At 39.9% G+C, this 24,915-nt stretch overlaps 1 protein-coding gene across 11 annotated transcripts in view; it reads left to right on the top strand.

The window, feature by feature from the left end:
* Positions 1-24,915, top strand: part of Pde4d (phosphodiesterase 4D) — a 1,451,136-nt gene that overhangs the window by 735,370 nt on the left and 690,851 nt on the right. The window contains exon 1 of one of the 11 annotated variants that reach the window (XM_016000211.3): positions 23,538-24,150. The exons of the other annotated variants lie outside the window; for them this stretch is intronic. Coding sequence (XP_015855697.1) covers positions 23,885-24,150 — 266 coding nt within the window. The 5' untranslated portion in view covers positions 23,538-23,884. Of the gene's footprint in view, positions 1-23,537; positions 24,151-24,915 lie in introns of those variants that run through there. 11 annotated transcript variants of the gene reach the window in all.

The following is a 24,915-nucleotide window of genomic DNA, read 5'->3' as shown; positions in this document are numbered from 1 at the left end:
CTCTACCACCACAGCTTTGTCTTTGAACACTTATGAAAAAGAGAGAGAGAGACTTTGTTTTAAAATATCCATTTTTGATACTTGCTAAGCAGACAGATATTAATCAGAAGACAGATACCCCAACCATTGAAACGGAATGAACAGGTCCTGGGATTAATTGTAGGACTAGAACTTTCCTTGGCCACTAATGGTATTTGAAATGCATTTTCAAAGACCATTCCTTCCTTTTAGGTAATGAGCCATCACGAATGAATTGTTACTCCTTAAAAGGCCAGATGTCCATGATCCGCTGTGCTGGCTGCTGACCTAAGTCAATACGATTAGGAACATATTTGAGTTCTTTCTGTTCTACATTGGTAACTGCTGGTGAGAGCTGAGATACTAAGGTTTAAGCTTTTCCCTAATAACTCCAGTACCTGGTTATAATGAAGATATGTCACAGGTTAATTTCTGATTTACATAAAGATCTTCATAGCCTAAACATTATTATCAAACGAGCATGAACAAAAATCATAAAGACCATTTATGTCTTTTGGGGACTTGACATCCATGTCAATATCTTATCATTTACTATGACAGAAATGTTCAGTATTGAATTCTGGGGTTGGGATAGGACTCACACAGGGGTTCCTGAATCATTCTGTCTCTGAGTTCATCACTTCCAACTGTCTGTATCTGCAGGTTGACCAGTAAGCCTAAGAAACCTGTTCTGTAGTCAGATGCTTCCCACACACCAGGAAGCTACCTAGTGGACTGTTTGTGCTGCTCTGTCTGTGTCTCATTGCCAGCATCATTCTTTCCTGAAAAACTAGCAGCCTCCTGTCTTCCATAGCTCTGAAAATGTGATTGCCATTCTTTCTGCAGGGGAGCTTGAATACAGCTACCTCCTTCAGTTCTAGGCCCAAGTCCAAGTTCATTCAGTCAGTGTGCTTCCCCAGTTCCTTCATACTGGCGTCTTAGGCCTCTGCTACCCTCAGCCAGAGCCACACCATTGCATGTTAGTCATCCTTTTGTTTTGTTTTCCTTGTCCAATCACGTAACATGTTGCTAAAGCCAACTACATACAGCTACGTATGGGACCCTTCCAGTACAAACACCTTCCCGAGACTATATTTTACAGGGGAATAATCCACAAGGTTCCTCAGTCCCCACTCCCTCCTACTACTTGATATTCTCATCCAGCACTGTACACATCTCCATGTCAAATGGGCTTTCTAGTCACAGGCCTTAAATACATCCTACACATTGGTTGTCCTTTGTCAGGGTACATCCCCTAGTAAGGGTCCTACTTTCTTCCTTCACTCTATGCTATTTCTTCAGGATGTAGAGAGGTGAGGCATGGGTGTGCCCTGTGTATACACATGCCTTAGTTTTACTAGTGCATACAATGGGTTTCATTATGACATTTTTACATATGTATGTAATTTATTTTGATTATATTGGCTCCATTACACCTGTTCACACCCTACCCTCCACCCCCACCCACTCCTGCTAACCCTCCTCTTCCATACTATTCCCCATAATGCCACAAAGCACTTGACCAGTGTTTCAAATACCCTGAGTTATAATTAATAAAAACAGACTGATTTGATTTTATTTGATTCTGGGTTTTGAGGCAGCGTCACACTCTGTAGCCCAGGCTGTTTGTAAACTTACAGCCCTCCCATGTCGGCACTGTGAGATGGCTGTCATTTATTGGTGTGGCCTCTGACTTCTCAGGTAGTATTTCTGAACCTTAGTTGCTACATCAGCCGATGGAAATATTGGTCACCAGCCAGCCTACTGTTCATCCTTCAACAGGCTTAGCAAATTTTCTGTCCCCTTTCTTTGCTGGTATGGTCTTTTGTGACCTTGACACTCTATGTGAGGAGGAGTTCATATATTTAGACACTGTGTTTTAAAACTATACATCGTACCTTGTATAGACTACTGTTTGGAAATACTTTGGCCACATAGCTGTATCTCTGTGTACCCCCATACCCAGGACACTTTCTCACAGGGCTCTCTGATCTTTCGGCACACTACATGGGAAGTGGATGTAATCATTTGTATTAGTCTGTTTTCTGTTGTTAGATAATATAGTGGATAAATTATAAAGAAAGGGGGTGTGTTTGGGCCTAAGTTTCTGGTTCAAAAGCAAGGAACACTGATGATTCAGCAATGGCATCCTTGTAGGCAGAGTACCAAGGTGTCCAGGACACAGAGACGAGAGTGAACATTTTTATGAATGTCTGTCTAGACTATGACACCATTTATAAACCCACCAGGACTCAGTCATGGGCACTCCACCGTAATGTAATGATCTTATCCATTGCTAATCACTTCCATACTGATCACTGAGAGCACACTCAAGCCATATCAAAATATATCCAAATAGTACCAGTCCTGTTTTATAGGAAGGGAATATGAGGGTCTGGGGCCCAAGGTTTAAGTGGATTGCCTTGGGTCCTTCAAAGAATGAGTGGCATAAATGGGGATTGAAGTCAAGTCATGTGATGCTTTTAACTCAGGGGCAGGAATTTACTTTTTGTTGTTTATGTTTGAACATTTAATTTTATAACTTGTCAGGACCCACCTGTGACTGACTGCAAGTGAGAAGGGATTCTAGAAATACCATTGGAATAAATAAAGTGACTACTGCAGACAATGTTAATAATATAAAAAAGAATATTTTGAGGCATAACGATCTATACTCATGGGGAGGAACCTCGTGCCTGGCCTTGCCACCAGTTCCTCTATTGCTGTGAAACTCAGCAGTACAATGTCTGCATTCTGAAACGTGGACTCCTGAGGTTGAAGGGAGCACTCATTGTCATCCTCTGGGAGGAGCCAGCATGCCCCCTCCAGGTTCTCTAAGGTGGCTTTGTGTGTCTCTGAGCACTGTGACCTCCCCTCCCACTACTACAGTCATTGCTTTTTAGCCTTTGGCTGAGATCAAATAGAGTGTTTCTTCTTGTGGCTCTAAATAATTGATGTGTTCTCCATCCAAGGACAACATATTTAGACTGTGTGTGCATTGCAAAGAACTAAGCCCCATTTAACGGAGACTTTTAAAATGAGATGTGTACTTGAATTCTCTTGGATACTATTCTGTTTTGGCATTATTCTCCCAAAATGCCACAGTGGCTTATTCTTTGATAGACAAGATGAAGTGCTCCAAGTCTGAGCCGGCATTCCAGTATTCTTCCTATGGAGCTGGGAGACTTTTTCCTTTTCACAGAGTATTGATAATGCATCCTTGCCCCCCAACCCGACCCATACCCATTCTTAGCCTGGAAGAACCATGACGACATACCATGAAAATAAAATTAGCAGAGGAAGTCACAGATTACACCTGCCTTGGGTTAATATCAAGTATAGGTTTTCAGGCTATATGCCAAATTTCCCTACCAGCTTCATTAGCTTTGTACCATGAATTTCCTATCAGGATCAGTGAAAAGACAAATGTAGAAAGACAGTAAGAGGACAGGAGGAGGCAGAGGGTGAGGGGAAAGAATACTAAGGACAAAGAGAGGAAGAGGAAAGAGAAAAAGTAACGTCAGTGGCTCTGTAGGCTCTGAGGTGAGCGAGCTGCTTGCGGCTCAGCAGCTTTAGTCACACATCCGGTTATTCTCTTTGGGCATCAGAATACATTTCACCACCCTTTGAAATTTCCATACACACTACAATGATTTTGCAGCAATTTTTCTTTACTGGGAAATGGCTTATCCGTGTTTCTTTTCAATCTTGGAGGTCATTTTCTTTTTTTAAGATTTTGCTTTCACACACAAGGCTGAAGATTTGGAAATGGGTAAAACCACGCCTTTGGTCTTTAGTATTTCCACGGTAAAATTAACTTTGGGCCACTTGCTAAGAATGGGGGAAAAAATCTGGCTTCTTCCTCCCTAAACTGAAATGTGACATTTCCAAATGTTTCCATCATTATTTTGTTGTGAGTGCATATGAGTGCATTTGAGAGTGCATATGTTTAAGCTTTGGTTTTCCAGGGCTGTGTTTTATTCCAGGTTCTCTGGTAAACTAACTTACTGCTCCATGTAAGTTGCTGTGTCTTTGTCTTTGAAGAGCAATGAGATACTACGTGCTCTTCGGGTCTCTTAAAACTCTCTGGGGCTTCATGCGCCTCTGTCACTGGTCTGGAGTAGAACTGACAGGAATGATGTCATTTCCTCCCCCTCCCTCCTCCCCCCTCCACTCCAGGGTTACTCCCACCAAAGAGCACTTCCTCTGGCTGCTTCATTTCAACTGGCCATACTGCCTGGATGTCACATTAGCTCAGGGCACACAATTACTTAGGAGAATTGTAGCTCTGGGTATACAGAATCACAGCACCCTAACCCATCCTTGGTGAAGCTGATCCTAAATCTGATTCTATTCCTAGAATAATACTGATCCCAAACTCCTGTTTTGCAGAGGTAGCCACTAAATAGGAAGACTTCCATAGACCCAGGGCTAATGAAATTAAATTAAGGATTCATTTTTATTCTAGAGTAAAATGACATATATAGGATTTTCCTTCACATTGAAAATGAATTTTCACCTGTATAAAACTTCAAATATGATGACCAGTTAAATGCACTGTATGACTTCAGGGAAACCAAGAAAACTGCAATCATTCCAAATATTCCCTCATCCGGAAGAAGCCAGAAGGTCTTGATAGACTCCATGTAGCATATCACTTTGGCAGCAGAGTGCAGAATTCACTGTGATCTGATAGTTTCCTCTTAACACAGAACGACTCAACAGGTACACCTGCCCAGGTAGCTGGACCCACTAGGGGGTGGCTCAGGTGGACCCCAGCCTTCATGAACGAGCTCCTCACTCTGCTTCTTTGTGCTGCCCACCAGTGGTTCTACTTTCTGAGCATGAGATTTCTGATTAATTTCTTCTTGGAAATGATCATCACTCCATGAAACAAATGCCGTTCTCATCCCCAATAGATTCTTCAAGTGAAGATCCTGCTTGGTATCCTTTCTATCACCAACACCTCCATTCCCATCAAGAAAACTGTTATCCGAATCAAGCAAATCCTGAGTTCAGAACACGTTGACTGTCTCCCATGAAATAGGATTTTGTTTTTAGAAGTTATGTACAAACACATATATATGTATAAATATATATGTATTATTGCAAATATACATATATATTGCATAACACATATATGTTTTATTTATTTTGGATTTTGTCTTTTTTTTCTTCATTTTTTCTTTATATAACTCATTGTATTGCCTGTAATAAGTTTCTAATAAATGGTCTTTCTAACTCTTCTTCTCCTTTATCTTTGTAATAATTTATTAAATGTGAACATATACCTTACTTCCCTAGTCCTAAGCAACCAAAGCATACAACATCTACTATGATAGCTTAAGCTACATTAGCTTTTCCCCACACTGCTGAAGTGGTTTCTATGATTGTCCATCTCATTCTTTGTGGGAGACCCTGAGGTCAGCTCAAAGTAGCGAGTTCAGCTTTTGAGGATGGACATTTTTGCTCTTCTGCTAGACCCAACAGCTAACTGGGTTCCCCAAGGTTTAGTAGGTCTTAGTGTTACCCAGACACGACCATCCCCCACCTCACCCCAGCATGACAATGTACTTGTGTTGTGTGTCTGCTCCAATAAAAATGGACATTTCTCCTTTTCTTCCTGGACCTGTGCTGGGTTTTATTCAATGTCTCTTCATTTTAAGCTCTGTGTTCTTGCCATGTCCTGTAGGGTTATCCCCAAGAATGTGTTCAAATCTCAGCTGCTGTGGTCTTTGCAGGATGCCTGGTCCCTTGAAAAAGTTAGAACTTTTTTACTGGTCTAAGCTCCATGTGCCTGGCTCATTCCTCTGCTCCATGGGTCTCTGCACAAGGAGCGTTTTCCAGAAGGAAACACTAACTCTGATAACGGGCAGTCACCATATGTTTTCAAAGCTTGCTCTTCAAATATTCTGTCACCGACAGTCTTTTCTTTTTCGTTAAAGCATGAAGCATTTTTTAAGGCATTATTTTAAAATCCTCAAGTCCTTCTTGAAGATCTTCCATTTGCTCCTTTTTTTGTTGCTGTAATTTTTCTACATAGCTAGTTGTTGTAGGTGAATGTTAATTATACATTGACACCGTTATTTCTTTTAGAGCTTGTGATTTGTTTCAATTCTAATTCAATCTTTTAGTAGCATTCCAAGCTTTGGGCTTGACATAATGCATTCAGAAGACAAACCTAATGTTTTTAAGCATTAAATGAGAGCCACCAGCCTATACAAATAGCTTTTATATATCAGTCAGGGTTGTGTCTGTAGTCATTTAATGAGTAGTCTGCATAAAGGAGCTGTGCAAATTTAAGTCATGGGTTAAAACTGGACTTGTAATCATATGTCACCAGATATGAACGTAAACTGCTGATATATTTCTTTCTTATCACTTCAAACCTGTTGTTAAAAATAGATTTCATAAAATTAATTATATACTTTAAAGAACCCTTAGGTTTAATCTAATTCGATGACCTAGTTATATCCATTAATCCATCCACTTGTCCATTCCCATATAAGTCCTTTATCATTTCATTCTGTATATTGTAAAGATAATATAAACATTAAGTACCAAAAGGTAACTCACAAATGTATCCTTGTGATATGAATGACAAAAGAATTAGTTAGAAGGATACAGAGTATAGTCCCATGATTAAGAGGTAAGTAATTCCCAAAGCACATGACATTAAAGCTTTATCATCTTAATAATGAACAAAAAAATTGAGCAAAGGGATGAATGATTGGGTGGATGAGATGACAGCCTTCAAAAGGCAGGGCTCGTTGAGAGCAAGATTTCCACTGCAATAGTATTCGAGTGTACACAATTTGGTCTGGTAGCCTCGAATGAAATTGTGTAGATGTGGATCTGCTAGTGATTGCTGTGGCATAAGAAGCATAAAAAATGTGTATGTTACCAACCATGAAACAAGGAAAAAAGTCAGGCCTATTCAAGCACGGGTGGTATGTTTTAGAAAGAAAACTTTGATAAGATCTTGGAACTTGCTCTGAAGACCAGACTGGCCTTGAACTCACAGAGACCAATCTGCTTCTGACTCCCAAGTGCTGGGATTAAGGGATGCACCACCACCACCACCACCACCACCACCACCACCACCCCTGGGGCGATGGAAGACAGATTTTAAACCAGAGGTATGTGAGAAGACTTTTGTGTGTGATAGATGATTTTATTATTAAAGCACATAACCAGTCCAGTTCAACTTGTCTAATTTTTTTAAATAGGTAAATTTTGATTATACTTTTGCTTATATAGATAAGTAGAAAAAAAAATGCTGGAAAAGGAGATCAGTACCTCTTTACATGGGTTTTGTTTGCCTGTTGGAAGACTGTGACTCAAAGCTAACCCTCTCCCCAAGCCTGTGTTTCACTGGACAACATATGAAGGGAATGCCTCCGGCTTTGGTCCACTCACAGGCCAGTTGTGACTCACAGTCTGAACATGAGGAAATGTTCATTTACTTTTTCATAGTCATGGCAATGAGACCTTTTTGTGTTGTTGTTGAAAGGACTATTCTCACCTAAAGTGCCTGTTGAGAAGGTTATTTTCTGCCACAGGCAGGGAGCAGAATGTCACAATCTAATTCCACGTGCTCCCTCACGGTTCCGATAGCCTGGGGAAGCTGAGGTCTCGCAGCCGCCTGGAACATACAGGCTTCATATGATGTAGATCAGCTCTGTTAATTAGCTGTTTCAGGATTCTTAAAGCCCTGTGGCTTTGGAAACACTTGTTAACCCACAGAGGGAGGAGACAAGCTGGAAGCAATTGGACTCAAGCCTGAATTCATTATAACTCTTTTCAATAACACCTGATCTTTCCAAATCCGTGTTCAGGATCTGTTGAAAATTACAGTTGACTTAAGTTGTTCTCAGTGACGCACTCAGGAGATTGCAACTCAAGGCCTCTTGAAGCCACAGAAACAGGAGAGCAACAGAAAAGAACTGATTAGTGGAACTTTCTGGACACACATGTGCCATTTTCCAGAGGCTAGAAAATAGATGGTAGGGGAGGAGAAGAGAGAAGCCAGCAGAGGTACAAAGGTCACCCAGGGTACCCAGTAGTCTGTATTTCTGTCTTAATAAAACTGAGAGCCACCCCCTTCCCCGCCACACACACACACACACACACACACACACACACACACACACACACACACACACACACCACTGCAATCAGAGCACAAAGCTGCATTCAACAGACTCATAATTCTGAGTACAATTCTCGTGACATAACCTGACCAACCACATAAAACCTAATGAAGAAAACAACCGTTGTCATTGGCAACAAACGAAGAAATTGCATCAGAAGTAAACCACATACTTTATGCCACCGAGAAGGTTGGAGTCTTGCAAAAGTGAGGCAGTGTCCTTTGGCTGCTAATAGGATTAAAACATCTTAAATGCATGTCTGAAGATATAGTGAAATTCCGGATTTTGTATCTGGTATTGGAATAGAATTACTCTAGCCTAAAACCCCCAAATATAAAAGAACCACGTAAGAATGCCTGGATTAAATTTAAGAAAATGTGCGCAATCTAATTATGCTCTTGTTTTTCTTATGAAAACCCACTGCAAACTAATTTGTTCCAAGATAACACTTAAAACAGCCACCTGTCTGCTGAAGGAACATACGTCATGATTCTACTTCCTCATTTTCATCTTCTGAAATGACACCAGGCAGTAAAGGGGGTTTCAGTAGCTTACCACCCTTGACTGCTATGTGGTGGGTCACATCTGTGTACTCTGAGACAGAAGTGACCCAGTCCTCCATGTTTTGTTGACGTTGGCAGACAATATATTCCTGGACGATCCTAAATATTCATTGCATGCTTGTTGGCTGAAGAAGTGGATCGATGAAGGAAGTGCTCATTTTTAGGAATAGTTTAGTAAGATTTTTACTCTAAAGGGTTATCAGGTAGTCACAGAGGAAAGCCACATTGCCTAAGAGTAACTGTCGCTGATACCCCATGCCATGCTCTCATGTGTTTCCTTTTATGCTTACTAAATAAGAAAACATGGCCATAGGAAATTAATAATTTGCAGCCAATTCAGAGACTAGAATGCTTTCCTACTAAATAAAAATTTCCCAAATAGTGTGTCCCTCTGAATGAAATCTTAAAAAGACTGGAATAGGGTGCCATGAAAATTATTTTAAACTCTTTTTCCTTCTCTTTATTTTTTTGGCAGCTCTCTCTCTCTCTCTCTCTCTCTCTCTCTCTCTCTCTCTCTCTCTCTCTCTCCACACACACACACACACACACACACACACACACACACACACACACACAGTGAACTATGGTGACATTTACTCTCATTACCCTCCCCTTTCTCCTGCATCCCTGAGCCCTTTCATCTTCTCAGCTAGTCTCTCTCCCATTTTCAGTGCTTTTCGTTCGTGGGGATTGGTTGTATGAGCATGGGTGATGGGTGGCGTTATTTGCCGGGTCAAGGCCAACTCACCAGTGATTAAAAAGAAGAAAATAATGTCCCCTCCCCTGAGGATTGGCTTAAAATATTTTTTTTTTACAAGATTCACTCCTTTAAAAATGGGCTTCCCCAAATACCGCCACACTCCTACATTAACTGTAACCCCAACAGTGTTTTAAAATACTAACATTAAGGCTAATTGCCTTAACAAATGTTTAGCTAATTGAATGAACATTCTGGTTTCTTCCATACTGATCTTTAAATTCGTGTTCCGGCCTGCTCTATGCCTTGCCCTTCCCTACAGCCTGCTGCCAGGACCTGTATAATTTGCGTTTTTGCTCTTTTACTTGAGCCTGAGAGAGCTGAGACGAAGTTGAACCTTTCGCACACTTAGAATTGCATGGGACTTTCCTTCCCCTGGTGCTTCATCCATAAGTGCCCAAAGAGCTTTGATTTCACAAGCACAGATACCAAAAAAGCCACAACCTTTGATTGATTGTTTGAGTGTTAACTTGAGAGTTGCTTTTGGAAATCTCAAACCTGTGCTTCTCTGTTCTCTGGGGTGATAACAGTTTTATAATTTCAAGTCTGTGGGAGTCTTAATTTTCAAGTCCTGTGACTATAGAAAGATAACCCTTCTCTGTAGTGTTTTTATATAAACACAACATATGGCTTCAGAATCTAAGGGCTCACTATAATCTGCATATGCCAGTGTTGATTTGGAGGGTCTCCTTATGTAACTATGTATGTGTTGAATACTCAGTGAGTCCTACAGTATAATCCTAGACCTGCCCATTCCTTCTTCAAACGTGGAACATAGACCCAAGAAATAAATTGGCAATGCATATACTGATAAAAACAAATGTAGAGTCCATAAAGCAACATCTAAAAATCAATCAAACCAACAGCTTTAAGAAAACCACAAAAGAGCAGAGTAGAGGCTTTCCCAATGGCCAGTAAGCAGCAATGTTTTAGAACTGATCACTACTGACTTCACAGGCACCTTTTTAAAAACATTCTGGAATTGTGTAAGCTGGTACAGCAACCATTTTTTTAAATTAAATTATATAAATGTTCAGTTCAGTAAATTCTTTTCAACAAAGATTGCATAAGAGAACTCTGAACTTGTCACCTTTTAATTATGTGATGACACTTTACTATCTGTATTTTGAGAAGAGTTGCAGCAGTTTGTGGAAGCAGGATGCAGGGTTGTTCTATGTGGTACCCCTTCTCAGCTCTGTGTGGCCAACACCATGTGTTGTGGGTAGTGTTTGTACCATAGATACCACCATGTACGATAAATCAGGAACTGTTTTGTTTTGTTGATTGTATAGACTTAAGAAAGTAACAGAAACATGTTTATTATGCAAATTAATATCTATTTAATCTTGATAGCCATAGGGCTGGAAAGAGTACAGAAACTAAAAAGAAAAAATGGTTTTCTAGAGTTTTAAGACATGCCACAAAAATTTTCCTCAGTCAATGACAAAAGAGTACAGTCACAAACTATTTATTTTGTTGTCTGTTTTCTCTTATGAAAACAAACCCAAATGACAAGTAGCAGTCATGGAGAACCTCATTTCCTCCAATGGCAACTTTGGCTCATGTCCCTCTGTGGTCACCTTCCTGCTTTGCTATTTCAGAGAAGGAAGCTGAGTCCTAAAGATGTATTGGCCCATCTCCAGTTCTAGGACAAGTGAGGCACTCAAGACTAGATTCCTGGCCAAGTGTTCTTTAATCATGTAAAACAGTTACTGATGATGAAGCAATGTATGCTTTTGGTCAGGCTGATACAGTGGGCCTCAGATTTCAGGCGTCATCTAGAAAGCATTGATTATTCTCAGGGAAAGCATTTTAAGAAGAGGAGTGGTAGAGTTCTGGTCAGGCCTGACATCTTGTCACTTCTGTGAGGATGACGGTATAGGCCAGAAGGCTCCATGCTCACAGCAAAATCTGTCTGTATTACAACAAGAGCAGTTTAGCACATGGTTTACTGAATAGTGCCAGAAAATTGCTGAAAAAAAGAAGGCTAAGGCTTTTCCTCTTCCACTGCCTCCTGCAGTGTGAAGATACTGTCACACTAGAGACACAACAGGGAAATGCTTGGTCAAAAGAAATTGCTAAAGAGCCAAAATTGAACACAGGCTTGGAAGCATGGGGAAATGTAGCTTGAGTTTTAATGGTAGCTGCTGATGCTTTTCTTAATTCCTTCTACCCTAAGGAAAAATAGGGGATATTCTTGAAGGACAAAAGGACGTGGAGAGTGAGTACAGGAAAATGGATACAGCTATTTGAGGAGAGAAAAATGTGGGAACTCAAACACTGCTGTTGGGAGTGTCTGCAGGATCATCAAAAACTTGGCAACTCTTACGAAAATTTTAAGAATGCAGATATCCTAGCACTTAACAATCAGACTTCCAACGTCTATTCTTTTATTTTAATCAGCTACAACATATGACCAGAGATTTACAAGGCTGTTTATTGTGTTAGAGTGGAAACCAGGAAATCAGAATGCCCTTCCAAAGCGCAATGGCTGATGGTCACACTTTGGACTAGCATGCATTGGCTAAAAATAGCAAAGGAGATCTTTGCTGCAGGAAAAAAAAATGAAGTCGCTAAAGGATCATGACATATGACACCATGGCTTTTAGGGAAGACTCCAAAAACATTTCTTCATAGGCACATAAGTATTCATGTCAGCACATGGCCTGCCATTCACTGTTCAATAATGTAGCCACTAGTCACATAAGCCCACTTAAGTTTAAATTAATACAGTCAGATAAAGTTTAAAATTCAGTTCGTTAGTACACTAGCTCCATTTTTATTTGAGTCTACTTTGGCTGGGGGCCCCTACAGTGAAAATGGAAAATTCTGTAAGGCAACCATAACCAGCTACCTCTGTAGAGAGCCAAGACTGGGAATGGTGTGGTATAGGAACTTTAGGTTTCGCTTGAAGTTTAAATTTCCTCACAGTGGAGAGAAACTAATGCTATGTAGATAATTTAAAGATGAATACATTGGTAGGATTTAGAAACTATTGTCCATTTTCACTTGATAGCTTAGTGTTAGTTGACTTGGGCACACTGTCCCTTCGTGTTGTTAGGTGAAAGTAAACACAGATAATACAAAAATAATTGCAGTAGCCATTTCCTCAGGACTTCCTGACTGAGCAGTTACTATCTCCCAGGTACCTAGTGTCAAGGATCCTGGTCAAATGCTGCCGATACAGAGATGCACCACTCTGGGTGTAACAGGGCCATTTGATTTTCCCTGGTAACTGATTAAATAATTACTGGTTGGCTTCATCCAAGTTTACGTACTAAAAGATTATAAATTATTGTTACCGGGCTTACTGGAATATATAGTCTAGTAGCATTAGGATAAATCTATTTATAGTTACTTTGTTAGGATTGACAATATTAATTTCAAAATGACATCGTGTCTGTAGCTCTGCAACACAGCATTTTTCTAGTAAATCTGGAGCCTCTGTTCAGTCTCCAGTGCTACAAAAGCATAACAATAATTCTAGAAGAAGGTCAGATCGCTACACATAATTTAGCAATCATTTGAGCATTTCCAGGACAAAATAACGTCTTTGAAAGCACTAGGAAGAAAAACATATGCCCATTTTTACAATTACCCAGAGACTGACTGTAAGCAAGTATGAGGAACTAGACAGGAGCACCCTTTCTCTGTTAATTGGTAGAGATTTAATGACTGGTGAATTTTATTGGTCATTGGCAATGCTTTATAGTATGAAGGAAGACTGTAAATCCCACTTGACTGTGAGGTTGACTACTACCTCTAATAAAATTGGATTAGTTTTTAGAATACATGTGCTTTTTTAAAACAAAAGGCTAGTGATTTATTTTATATAATTATATTATCTTCATAATTAGTCTTGATGCTGTGATTAAATACCCTAATCAATGCAATTTAAGGGAGAAAGGGCTTGTTTTGGCTCACAAGTCAAGTTTATAGTCCATCATGGCAAGGGAGTCATAGCAACAGGAGCTTGAGACAGCTGGTCATTTGTGTCTTTATGTCCACAGTCAAGAAACAGAGAGCAGTGAATGCTAATGTTCAGCTCACTTCCCCATTTTTATGGTGCATGATTCCAGCTCCAGCAATGATGCTGTGTAGCATAAGTCTTTCCACCTCAAATGAACCTAATCCAGAAAATTCCTCACTGTCATGCTCTAATTCTCAGTAATCCCTCATAGGCATGCCTAGAGACTTGTTTAAGATCCTGTAAAGTTTACCATCAATATTAATATCAGAGCTAAATAAAACTTACTTAGTAATTAGAATATTAGGAGATAATCGAATATATACAAATAGCTGAATGCAAAGACACAGCATCACCTAGCTCCAAGATACTGTTCTCATTATATAGCATTCGCTGGCTATCTATCAAGACTTGTCTTGGTGCATAGATATGGGGTAGTATTTCTGGTCCATGGGCAGTCTATGAACTACCTGAAAGATTTGGAAATTCAGAATCCTGTGTCTCCCACCTGACACATTTAAATCGGACTTTGCATTTTATCATGGTCCCCAAGCAATTCTCAGCTACACTGAAGTTTGAAAAACACTATAATTACTACGGCCTTAAGTTGTCTTTACATACCTTCTACAGCAATGTCTTCTCCTGCATCTTTAGTACATCTCTAGTCTTTCATTGGCTTAATGCACAGTATAGCAAGTAACCCACACTGTCATAATCTAGCTCTCAGTGCCCCTCTCTCATGACCTCTATGAAGGTTACAGTTTTTACCTATAGAGAGCAATGGAAGAGGAGGATGAACTTAGTTTGGAGATGAAGCACAGTAATATTGGAATCCAAAGACGGCCAGCATGATGGAAGTACTTGGACCACCATTCAGTATGGTTCAAGTATCTTTTTAATCAGAAAAATGGATGTGTATATATGTAACGTAAGCTGGAAACAGCTAGTTTACTGTGAGACATACTTGAAAAATATGAGTTCAGCGTCTCCTCTAATAGCCTGAAAGGTTAAGTCCTGATGTTCTGAAAACCTGTTGTTATGTAACCGTGAATATACCTCTCTCTGCAGCTTTACTATTTTAGAAGTAAAACAATACTTTGATTCCAAATATTAAATTAACTTAGGCATTGCTCTCCCACTCTGTCGCCTAAGCTGTGACTCAGATGTCAGAGCACATTTTTTTCATTTTTTTTTCTAGTTAGGGAAAGAATTTCTACAAGTTTCAGGGCCATCATAAGATTGGTAATGCATCTGTGTAGTGTGGTACTGTCTCCCCCTCCATCATGCATTTCCTAAACACAGGATACGGCTCTTAAAGCAGAGTCAGTGGTCTATAATAGCCCAGGCATTAGTGGAAGGGGCCACATTGCTGCTTGACAATGAGTTTTGAATCCCACATCAAACAGAGAGACCTAATAGTTAAGGCCTTTGCTTTTTGTATCAAAGCTCTCTCTTTTTTTTGCGGGGGGTGGGGGGTAAATATGTTATTTTAAGACAGCTTTATTGAGATGTAATCTGCATGTCATACAATTCACTCATCGAATGTATACATTGAACACTAAAGTGTGCATTTTGAGCTTTCAAAATCTATAGGACCTTAGACTGGTAAATGTTAGGTTGAGAGAAATTAATATGTTCATAGTGCACTAGCTTGTGGGATTGAGAATACTTCCCTGCTCTTTACAATGCCTTATGTCAGTGTCCCCAATAAACAACAAATTCCAGGGGGGTCCTTATAGTTAGGTATGAAAATCATATCTTTGTAAATGTGCTTGTCTTTGGAGGATTGTTGTTTATGTACATTGAAGAATCCCAACTACAATTCTAAGTAACTAAATATAGATACTTGTAGTGAAATATTTTATCACATGAGAAGCAGACCCAAGAAACAGAAGAAGGACTGAGGCAAATGTTATTTGTATGGATCATGGGAAGTTTACAAATTACATTATGCTAGTTTTAAAAAGACCCTAAAAACTATTTCCTTGATAGATGGATGTATGGTGGGTGAACAGAGATGGGGAGATGGAAAATATGCTTCTTCTTGTTGGGTTTTCAATGGATTATGGTTGTATTATATTCCTCTGGACTTAGGAGACAGATTAGATTATGTTCATTTTCATAATGAACTGTTATATGAAAAAAGACAACAAATATGTCCTTATTCTTATGAATTATCATTAAGAACACAGTTTCTAAAAGTGGCTCCAAGATTTTCTGTGTTGTTACATGGGGAGTCATTTGTTTGGGTGAGTTTGCAGATCTCTTAATTTTGATTGTAAGAAACTTTGGAGGTGTTTGATATGTATGATCTCGAGGAAGCTATATAACTTTTCTTTCTTTTTTTTTTTTTTAAAGATTTATTTATTTATTATATATACAGTGTTCTGCCTGCATGTGTCCCTTAAGGTCAGAAGAGGGCACCAGATCTCATTACAGGTGGTTGTGAGCCACCATGTGGTTGCTGGGAATTGAACTCAGGACCTCTGGAAGAGCAGTCAGTGCTTTTAACCTCTGAGCCATCTCTCCAGCCCCATAACTTTTCTTTTATTGCAAACTTTACTCGCTTCAGAATGTAAGCCATAGTGTCTTCCACTTGGGAGTGCTTATGATGACCAAATGGAGCGATAAAAGACAGTGCCAATGAGTGCATATGTGTCTTGCACTTCTGCCTAGTGGCCCTTTCAGTGACTGAGTGGGCTAGGGAATGATATAAGTCAGATATAGTGGATATTGGATGTCTGCAAATTGAAGCCAAAAATGTTTGATTATTCTTTCTGCTGGAAAAATGTCAGATAAGATAAAATATGATAACATTTTACTTTTTGGGGTCGATCATCAAAACCCATGGTCATTTATGATGTCTGAGTAGCATTTAGAAGGGTCACTCCAGAGTTTCTTTTAGCAACTAGGGATTGTTGCTCCTAGTAGTCTTAAGTCCCTGTTTCAGGAGGAAAGGAAGAAACACTAATTTAGGTTATTTTGTTGTTTGTCCCCCAGATGTACAGTAAGTATGCCACTTTAATGTTGTTGATAGAGCATTTTATACAATGTCAACTTTTCCTTTAAGGGAGGTGATGAAATACTAATACTTAGATTAATCTGTGGACACTCAACATGCTTGATCTTTTAATGAAAATGAACCAAGACTGAGCTGTGAAGTAAAATGTAACTCTAATGCAAATGAGCACATGCGTGCATCTTGCTCAATGACTTCTAAATAGCCTGAAAAGAGTAACATGTCTTTGATGATTAATTAAGTGGATCTTAATTAGTGGTATGTATAATTGATTATGCTAAGAAATCTCCAATCAACTTGTCTTCCTTATTTCATTGTATGCTAATAGAAAGCCAATGAACAAATCCTAACAATTAGCTCCTCATTAGCTCCTTTCCACTTCTTTACAAACTCACATTGAATAGGAACAGATTTCAGAATCCTCCTTTTCCAAATTATAAAACATGTTGCCATCAGATGAGCTGCATTTAAATCCCATTGTATATTACCTACCTGAGTATCAAGTACATTTTATTGTTTTGTTTTGTTGTCTTAGTCAGTAAAGAGTTAATACCCTCACATCTCTTCCCTCCTTCAACCACTTTCTTTGTCTAGGCTGTTGTTTCTCTTTTATGCAGACTATTTTAACTTTCATTCAAGCCCTGCTTCATGCTTGTACTTCACTATCTGTTTGACTATTTGACACTCATTTTAACACCTATTAAACTAATTGTTATGATTATTAATTTGATATTTCACATTCATTCTCTTTGTTGGAATGATTGCATATCATTCATTTTCAAAAAGATACTTGCTGGTGTCATTATGGGGCAGCCACTGGGGAAATGGCTGGGAAGAAGGAGGGATTCAGAGGGAGAGGAATGGGATAACACAGGACTTTAGGGTGAATATAATCACAGTAGTTTCACATAGGCATAAATCTGTCAAAAAAGAAAGAAAACTAGAGAGGTGGCTCAATTGTTAGGAACACTGGCTGCTCTTCTGGAGAACCTGAGTTCAGCTCCCAGCACCCACAGGGTAAATCATAACTGCCTGCAACTCCAGTTCCAGGAAATCTGATGCCCTCTCTGGCTTCCAAAGGCATAGATAGTCACATGAAGGCAAAATATCCATACAAATAAAATAAATATGAAAGAAAGAAAAGAATTAAGGAAGGAAGGAGGGAGGGAAGGAGGGAAGGAAGGGAGGAAGGAAGGAAGGAAGGAAGGAAGGAAGGAAGGAAGGAAGGAAGGAAGGAAGGAAGGAAGGAAGGAGATAAGAAAGATCTCTGCAAGCTAGCCTAGATGGTGAGATTTTTTTTCCAAAGCTTCATTCTATCATTCTATAGTATTCTACTCTGCCTTTAGATATAGGGATGCTACAATTTTGTCACCATAATTTTTAATGATATGAACTCAGTGTGGTAAACTGTGGTGAAAGTTTAGGATGGAATAATTTTGGAATATATTATTTGGCAAAGCGGAAAACTACTATGGACTTTAATTAAAATGCCATCACATTAAAGAAGTACAGATATATAGATGGAAAAAAACCACCCAGGAATTCCATCCCCTGCTGCCCTGCCTCCAAAAGAACTCTATGACTTGGCAGGCTTCATGGGTTGTCACAGTGTATGTTCTGAGTGCAGCCAAGGGCAGATTTTCTGTTAACTAGAACAAGAATTCAGAGCACTTAGGGGACCATTACTTTCCATAGTAGTGGGGATAATTGATTTAAATATCAGATCAGCTCTTCTTTAAACACAATGTAGCATAAAGTCAAAACAGGATACTCTGGTACCTTGTAGACACGGATTTAGAGCCCAAGTATACTAGCTGTTGAATGATAATGACCTTTGGCCCTTATGGTCCTAGCTGTAAAATAGTGTTTCTCTTACAATGATTGCAAGAATTAAGTAAAATAAAATGCAAAATTCCCGGCATATAACTTATATCTACTAAATGTGAATCTTTGTTACCTGGACTATCTATGGGATACTCATCCTGTACTAGACACTCTTTGCAGTGTGTGGGTGTGTGGGATGTGCCTGTGTTCACACATGTGTTCTTCTATGGATGCCAGAGGCTGATATTTGTTGTGTTCCTCTATCTTTTTCCACTTTATTTTTTGAAACAAGGTATCCCAATGAACCTTAACCTCAAATTCCCTGATTCAGCAAGACTAGCAGGACAGTGAGCACAAGGGACTTCTCCTGTCTCCACCCTCCCAGTGCTAGGACAACAGGGGCATACTGCCATACTTGACTTTTAGTTACTTATTTTTTAATGTGGGTGCTGGACATCTCAGGTCCTCACACTTGTACGGACAGCACTTTACCAACCAGATCATCTCCCCCAAACCCATATTTTATGCAAATGTTATTATATAGAAGTGATTGCTATGCTGCTTCACAAATAAGGGACTGGGCCACCAAAATAATACAGACCGCACAGAAGCTCAGCTGGGGTCCAAACCAAGCTTCTCCATTCCAAACAGAGTCCACACCCGCTTAGCTACTACGCAGCATAGCCTGATCCACTCTGTGGGCAATCTGAATGCAATCTCACTTTGCTGCCTGTTTACCTAATTAAAGCAAACTTGGGAGAAGCAAACAATGCTGTTTAGTCAAGTGTAAATCATTTCAATTTGTCCATTCTTGTGAATGAGCCACATCATTGTTTCCTTTTCAATTGTGGGAAACCCAGCACTCACCTGAGTACAGACAAGCACACTTAATTGGTCCCAGAATCCTCATAAATCTTCTCTCCTTTGTTTTACAGTTTATGAAAAATTAATTAGACAACATATTTTGGAATTATTTGGAAAGGACCCCAAATGTGTTTTTTTAAATATATTATATATCAATGTGTTATATATATATATATGTATATATATTCTTTTCCAAATTTTTTATATATATATATATATATATATATATATATATATATATATTTAAATTTAAATATATTTAATTTAAAATTTTTTTTTTTGAAAATTCACCAAGAGGTATCTAGGAGATGCTATCTGCTGTTCCAAGTATGGATGATGCTGATGTTATCTAAGCACTTCATCTATGTCCAAATTTCTACTTGTTAAAACCTAAGACCTTATTTGCTGTTACTTGCAGTACTGTGTTTTCCAGACGTGTTCCCTAGAGCTAATTTGTAAAAGATTTTGGGTAAAAGGCAGACAGCAGAGTGCTGTTGTTGGAAGAGCATCCTTGGATCCAGGCATTTTTATGAAGAACATCACCATTTTATCCAAATGTACCCACTTCCCAGACCTCTTCATTAGTTAACAATTTGATTTTCATAAGGCAGCGACTTTCAAGTGTGATTTCACCACACAGCAGGGTTTCTCTAGTAGTTTAAGGGGGTAGCAGAGAATTGTAAAAATAAAAAAGAATTAATAATTAAATTTTTATTTCTAGAAAGCATCATATACATCCATCATTTTAGGCAACTAGGAGGTGGAACTAAGCAACAGTGAATATAGGGACTTTGGAAGAGGCCCTCAGTCCTGCATCTACATGAGAATCAAACCAACACCTGCCCCACCCCCTCCCTAAACCCATGGCAGTGGGAGATTGGCCAAACATCTTCATCAGGCTTGGTTCATGTCAGGCTTGGTGAGGTCGGAAAAGCAATGGCTCTTCCAGTTTAGCTTAGCTCTAATAATCAGCAGTGGGTCCTGTCCCTATGAGCATGGGCATCACAGGCCATTTAAGAGGAGACCACAGTTTAAATGATTGCTTTTCCTTTTTTAAAAAATGATTTATTTTTATTTTCTGGGCACTGGTGTTTTTGCCCGCGTGTATGCATGAGGATGTCGAATCCCCTGGAATTCAGACAGGTGTGAGCTGCCATGTGGGTACTGGGAATTGAACGCAGGTCCTCAGGAAGAGCAACCAGTGGTCTTAACCACTGAGCCATCTCCCCAACCCTAATTTTCTTTTGTTAGCAGCCTTAGTCTGGGCTGAAATCCTCACTGAAAGCAAGAACCAGGATCTAGGTGTGCCTAAACTTCATGATTGGTCCAACAGAGCCCATTTGATTGTTGGTAATAGATTTTTATTTGGTCACTTGACATCAATCTGTCTACCTAGAACTAGACTCCAAATATCTCCTGCCCCAAAGATTTTCTCTGGCCCCTTTTCTGTCAAATGTGTTGTCCTTGCTATCTGTCCTTAGAATGTAAGCTCCCCGAGGACAAGGACAGTGTCAAGCTATTTGCTACTCTCCACAGAGGACTCCATAAGTAGGCTTGGTACAAAGGAAATACAACCTCTATGTGAAATAAACTGTCCTTAAACAGGAGGGAGTTGTTCTGACATTTTATTTTTGTCCGTTTTCTTACATCCTGTTTTGTTTTGTTTTTAAACTGCTTTATTCTATTTTCTGAATTTTTTGTTTGTTTCTTTGAGACAAACCTCTGCCTGCCTCTACCTCCCTACTGCCGGGAGAAAAGGCTTGAACCACCACACTGGGTCCTATTATCTGAATTTTTAATTTCTTTGAAACTGAAAAAAAAAAAATGCTATATTCCTGACTGCTAGATGCTGATTTTTTTTTTTTTTTTTTTTTTTGTCTTCTGGCAAATTTGCTTTATTTTGCACTTGTATTCTCTAGCGCTTCTCGCAGGTCTGCATTTCTGTCTTGTCTCTGTCCATTATTTTTTAAATGCATTTGTACTTCTCCTTGGACAACTTCGCACGTGAATACAATGTATTCCGATAATACCCACACTGCCTTTCAACTCCCCATAGACCCCTTGACCATGTCTCCCTCCTCACTCATGTCTTCATTTTTTCTTTCTAAAAATTAGTTTTTATTATTTTAAAATGTGTGTGTGTGTGTGTGTGTGTGTGTGTGTGTGTGTGTGTGTGTGTGTTTGATTCTGTCTTAATATGTGATTGCAGGGTTCCACTGGAGGCCAGAGGCATTGGATCAGCTGGAACTGGAGTAACAGGCTGTTGTGTGTAGCCCCATTTGGGTCTGGGAACCAAACTTGGGTTCTCTCTAAAAGCAGCACAGGCCCTAACCACTGGCCTGAGTCTCTATTCCCATGCTCCTCCCCCATTTAACCTGCTGGAACAACCTGTCTAATTAGTTCCTCCAGTGTGTGCATGGCCATAGGACCATCCATTGGAGTATGGGCTATGGTAGATTTTATATTAATTTTTAATCCTCATACTTTTGTGTCTTTAATGGTTTCTTTGTTACATGTGCACATAATTCTCAGAATATGCGTGTCTCTCTCTCTCTGTGTGTGTGTGTGTGTGTGTGTGTGTGTGTGTGTGTGCCTGACTAGATGACTTTCTGAGTATTTTGGTATAGTTTTCTAAGCATTTTTTTTAAAAAAAACTTAAATTGAAATAAACTCCTTGAGGTCAAGTACCATACAACCATTTTGTATAAGTCCTAATGAAATTTTAGCTTCTCAGCTCACTTTATATAAATAAGTGTACACATGTGTGTATATCAATACTTTCAAAATAATTATTATAGTCTTCTGCAGCATGTCAGTAGATATAATGTGCATAGATGACTGTCTTTTATTCCACTGAAGAATGTTGTCATTTAATGTTGCAGATTGTGAAAAACGTTTGTATTGATAACAGTTCCTTAGGAATAAAAATAATCACACCTAATTCTTTAAATTTCAATCTTTGCATGAAGTATTCAAATTAGACCACGGCATGTATGTACCAGTGAATTGCTACAAATCTGTTATCAGGAGGGATGGATGGGATAGCTGAGCTTAGATTTTGGTGAACAGAACCTTGGAGTATCATTTCCATATCTGTACCATTTGAAAGGTAAAGATTTAAATTTGAAGTTGCAGCAGGGGCCTGGGGGGGGGGGGAATAGGGCCACTTAAGGTTAACAGTGACTATAGCGATTCTCCACTTCACACCATCTCAGAGTCCTCCCACCCCCAATCATTGTCTCTAATTTTTTCAGCCTCCAATTTTGGGCTGGATGAATTTTGTAGGTCCTCAACAAGGTATTGCTTTATCCAAGTGTAAAACAACCTGAGACCCCCCAAAAGTCTCCAGGCTGCTGGAACCAACCCTGTGCCAGGTTCCTGTTTTTTTTTTTTTTTTTTCCCACCATTCCAGGCTCCACACAATGCAACTAAATAGGTTTTATTGCTCACCTACTTGTTTTAACATCATTTTCCACTCCTTTTCTGGTAAGAAAATGCTTTCTTCCCTTTATTTTAAACCTTCTCTAAATAAGTTTATTGAAGCTATATTTTTAACAATTACAATCTTCTTTTAAAAGGCAGTACAAGAATTTATGAAAAACGATTTATTTTACCCTCTTGTGGTTGAATGTATCAATTATGTATAACATACATAACAATTGAAACCTTAAAAGTTGTGTTTAACTATTCCTATGAAAACTACGGATCCCTTGTAGGAGCAGACTACTTTAAGTACAAAGAGATTACAAACACTATTTGTGGGTCTAAATGGTGTTGCTTGGTGCTTTGAAAGAACCATAATTAACAAGGTTGTAAAACCCAACAGTCACCCTGTGTCCCTTCTGCATAGCGTTCTGAAACCTTTGGTTTGTATCTGGAGGGGGAGTCCGTGTTACTCTCTTGTGATTTGTCTCATAGGATACATGAAACTGACTTTAGGAAGCAGGGAAACATTCCTCCTTGTTTAGCTGCTGATTGTTTAGTCTTCCCTTGAAAAAAGGTAGGAAGGAAAAGAAAGAAAGAAGAGGGAGAGAGAGAGAGAGAGAGAGAGAGAGAGAGAGAGAGAGAGAGAGAGAGAGAGAGAGAGAGAGAGAGAGAGAGATGAAAGGAAAGAAGAAAGAAAGAAAAGGAAGGAAGAGAGCCAAACCAAAGGACCAGCAATTTTCTTTTATGAATGTAGACCGTAGGGCGATAAATAGCCCCTGGTGGAGAGAAAGGTCAAGTTCCAAGTTTTTCTTTCCTTTGCATTCAGAATAAGCAAATGGAAAGGCTGGCCAAACAGAGGAGTAGCAGGCATCTGATGGTTAAGCCCTCCCCCCGAGGACTTTTTATGTACATAAGCAGAAGTCACTGGAGCAGCTGCGCCGCATTAGTTCCAATAGTTTAACAGGCTGCTTTGCAGGGCTTACAAAAGCCAAGCTAGCGCGGTGGCTTCCCTCCATGTTCCGGAGCCTCCAGAGCTCGTCAGTGATCTTTGGCTGGGGCTGGGGGAGGAGGGTGACGTTGAACAGGCTCCGGCGGGGGAGTGCGCTCGCCTGGTCTACACCCAGCCGCCTGCACTGAGAGACTGAGGCAGGGGCGGAATGAACTAACAGCAGCTGGATCCGACCTGTTTCCCAGGACATTTTCCTCAGACTCGGATCAAGGGACTCACTGGAAACAGGCCAGGCAACCACGTTGTCCTGGATTGTGGCCAACTGTACAAAGTTGACCAGGAAAATGGCTCAGCAGACGACAAGCCCGGACACCCTTACAGTCCCTGAAGTGGATAATCCGCATGTTCCAAACCCATGGCTCAACGAGGATCTTGTGAAATCCCTGCGGGAAAACCTGTTGCAGCATGAAAAGTCCAAGACAGCGAGGAAATCCGCTTCTCCCAAGCTCTCCCCGGTGATTTCTCCCAGGAATTCCCCCAGGCTCCTGCGCAGGATGCTTCTGAATAGCAACATCCCCAAGCAGCGGCGCTTCACTGTAGCACATACGTGGTAAGGTCTGCACCGATCACTGAAATGTTAGCCATACCGGCTCAGTGCTTTTTGCTCCTCCCGGCGGCTTTGGGGGTGGGGTGGAGGATCATCATTCTGTTCCTGTGATTTATCGGAAGTAATCTACCTTCATAGTATGTCCCACCAATGCCCAAGTCAGGGCAGGAATCCTAGAGATAGGTAACAGGAGTGATTGAGGTGGGTGGTTCTCAGAGCTCAGTCGTTATTGCAAGTTCCTACAAGAAAATTGGATTCCAGATGTCAAGAAAGAATGTAGGTTTACTCCCATACCTAAGTGGTGGCTTCCTTTGATTTCTTAAGCTAACATCCTTGCCAGGTTCTCCTAACTGGCTTACCATAGAGGACCAGAACGGAGGCGAGCGTCATCAGACTTAGCTGTCTTCATTGTGATACCCATTTGAACAGGGATATTCATAGTAGTGTGTAAAGATGTGCCCTCCTAATCCCCATGTTATTGCGTTCAAAATCTTCATCATGCCTCTGCAGAAAGAGGAAAGGGATTAGGAAATCTGCAGGAAGTGACAGGCACTACTTGGTACTCTTATCATATTCTTTGAATTTGGATGCTTTGAAGGTTTTGTATTTATATTTTCTTTATGAATATTTGATCATTATTATAATGGGTGATAGTGTTTTATGCATTTGCTTCCATGTCCGTCCGGGTCCCCCCCCCCATCTCCCCCCGCCCCAGGACTTTTGACATTTTCATAGCATTTCCCCAAGCAAGTCAGAGTGTTTGAAATC

Source organism: Peromyscus maniculatus, chromosome 15, assembly GCF_049852395.1.
Source record: "Peromyscus maniculatus bairdii isolate BWxNUB_F1_BW_parent chromosome 15, HU_Pman_BW_mat_3.1, whole genome shotgun sequence".
NCBI classification, from domain to species: Eukaryota; Metazoa; Chordata; class Mammalia; order Rodentia; family Cricetidae; genus Peromyscus; species Peromyscus maniculatus.
Note: the sequence above shows the minus strand (reverse complement) of the source record. Positions and strands in the feature narration are given on the sequence as shown.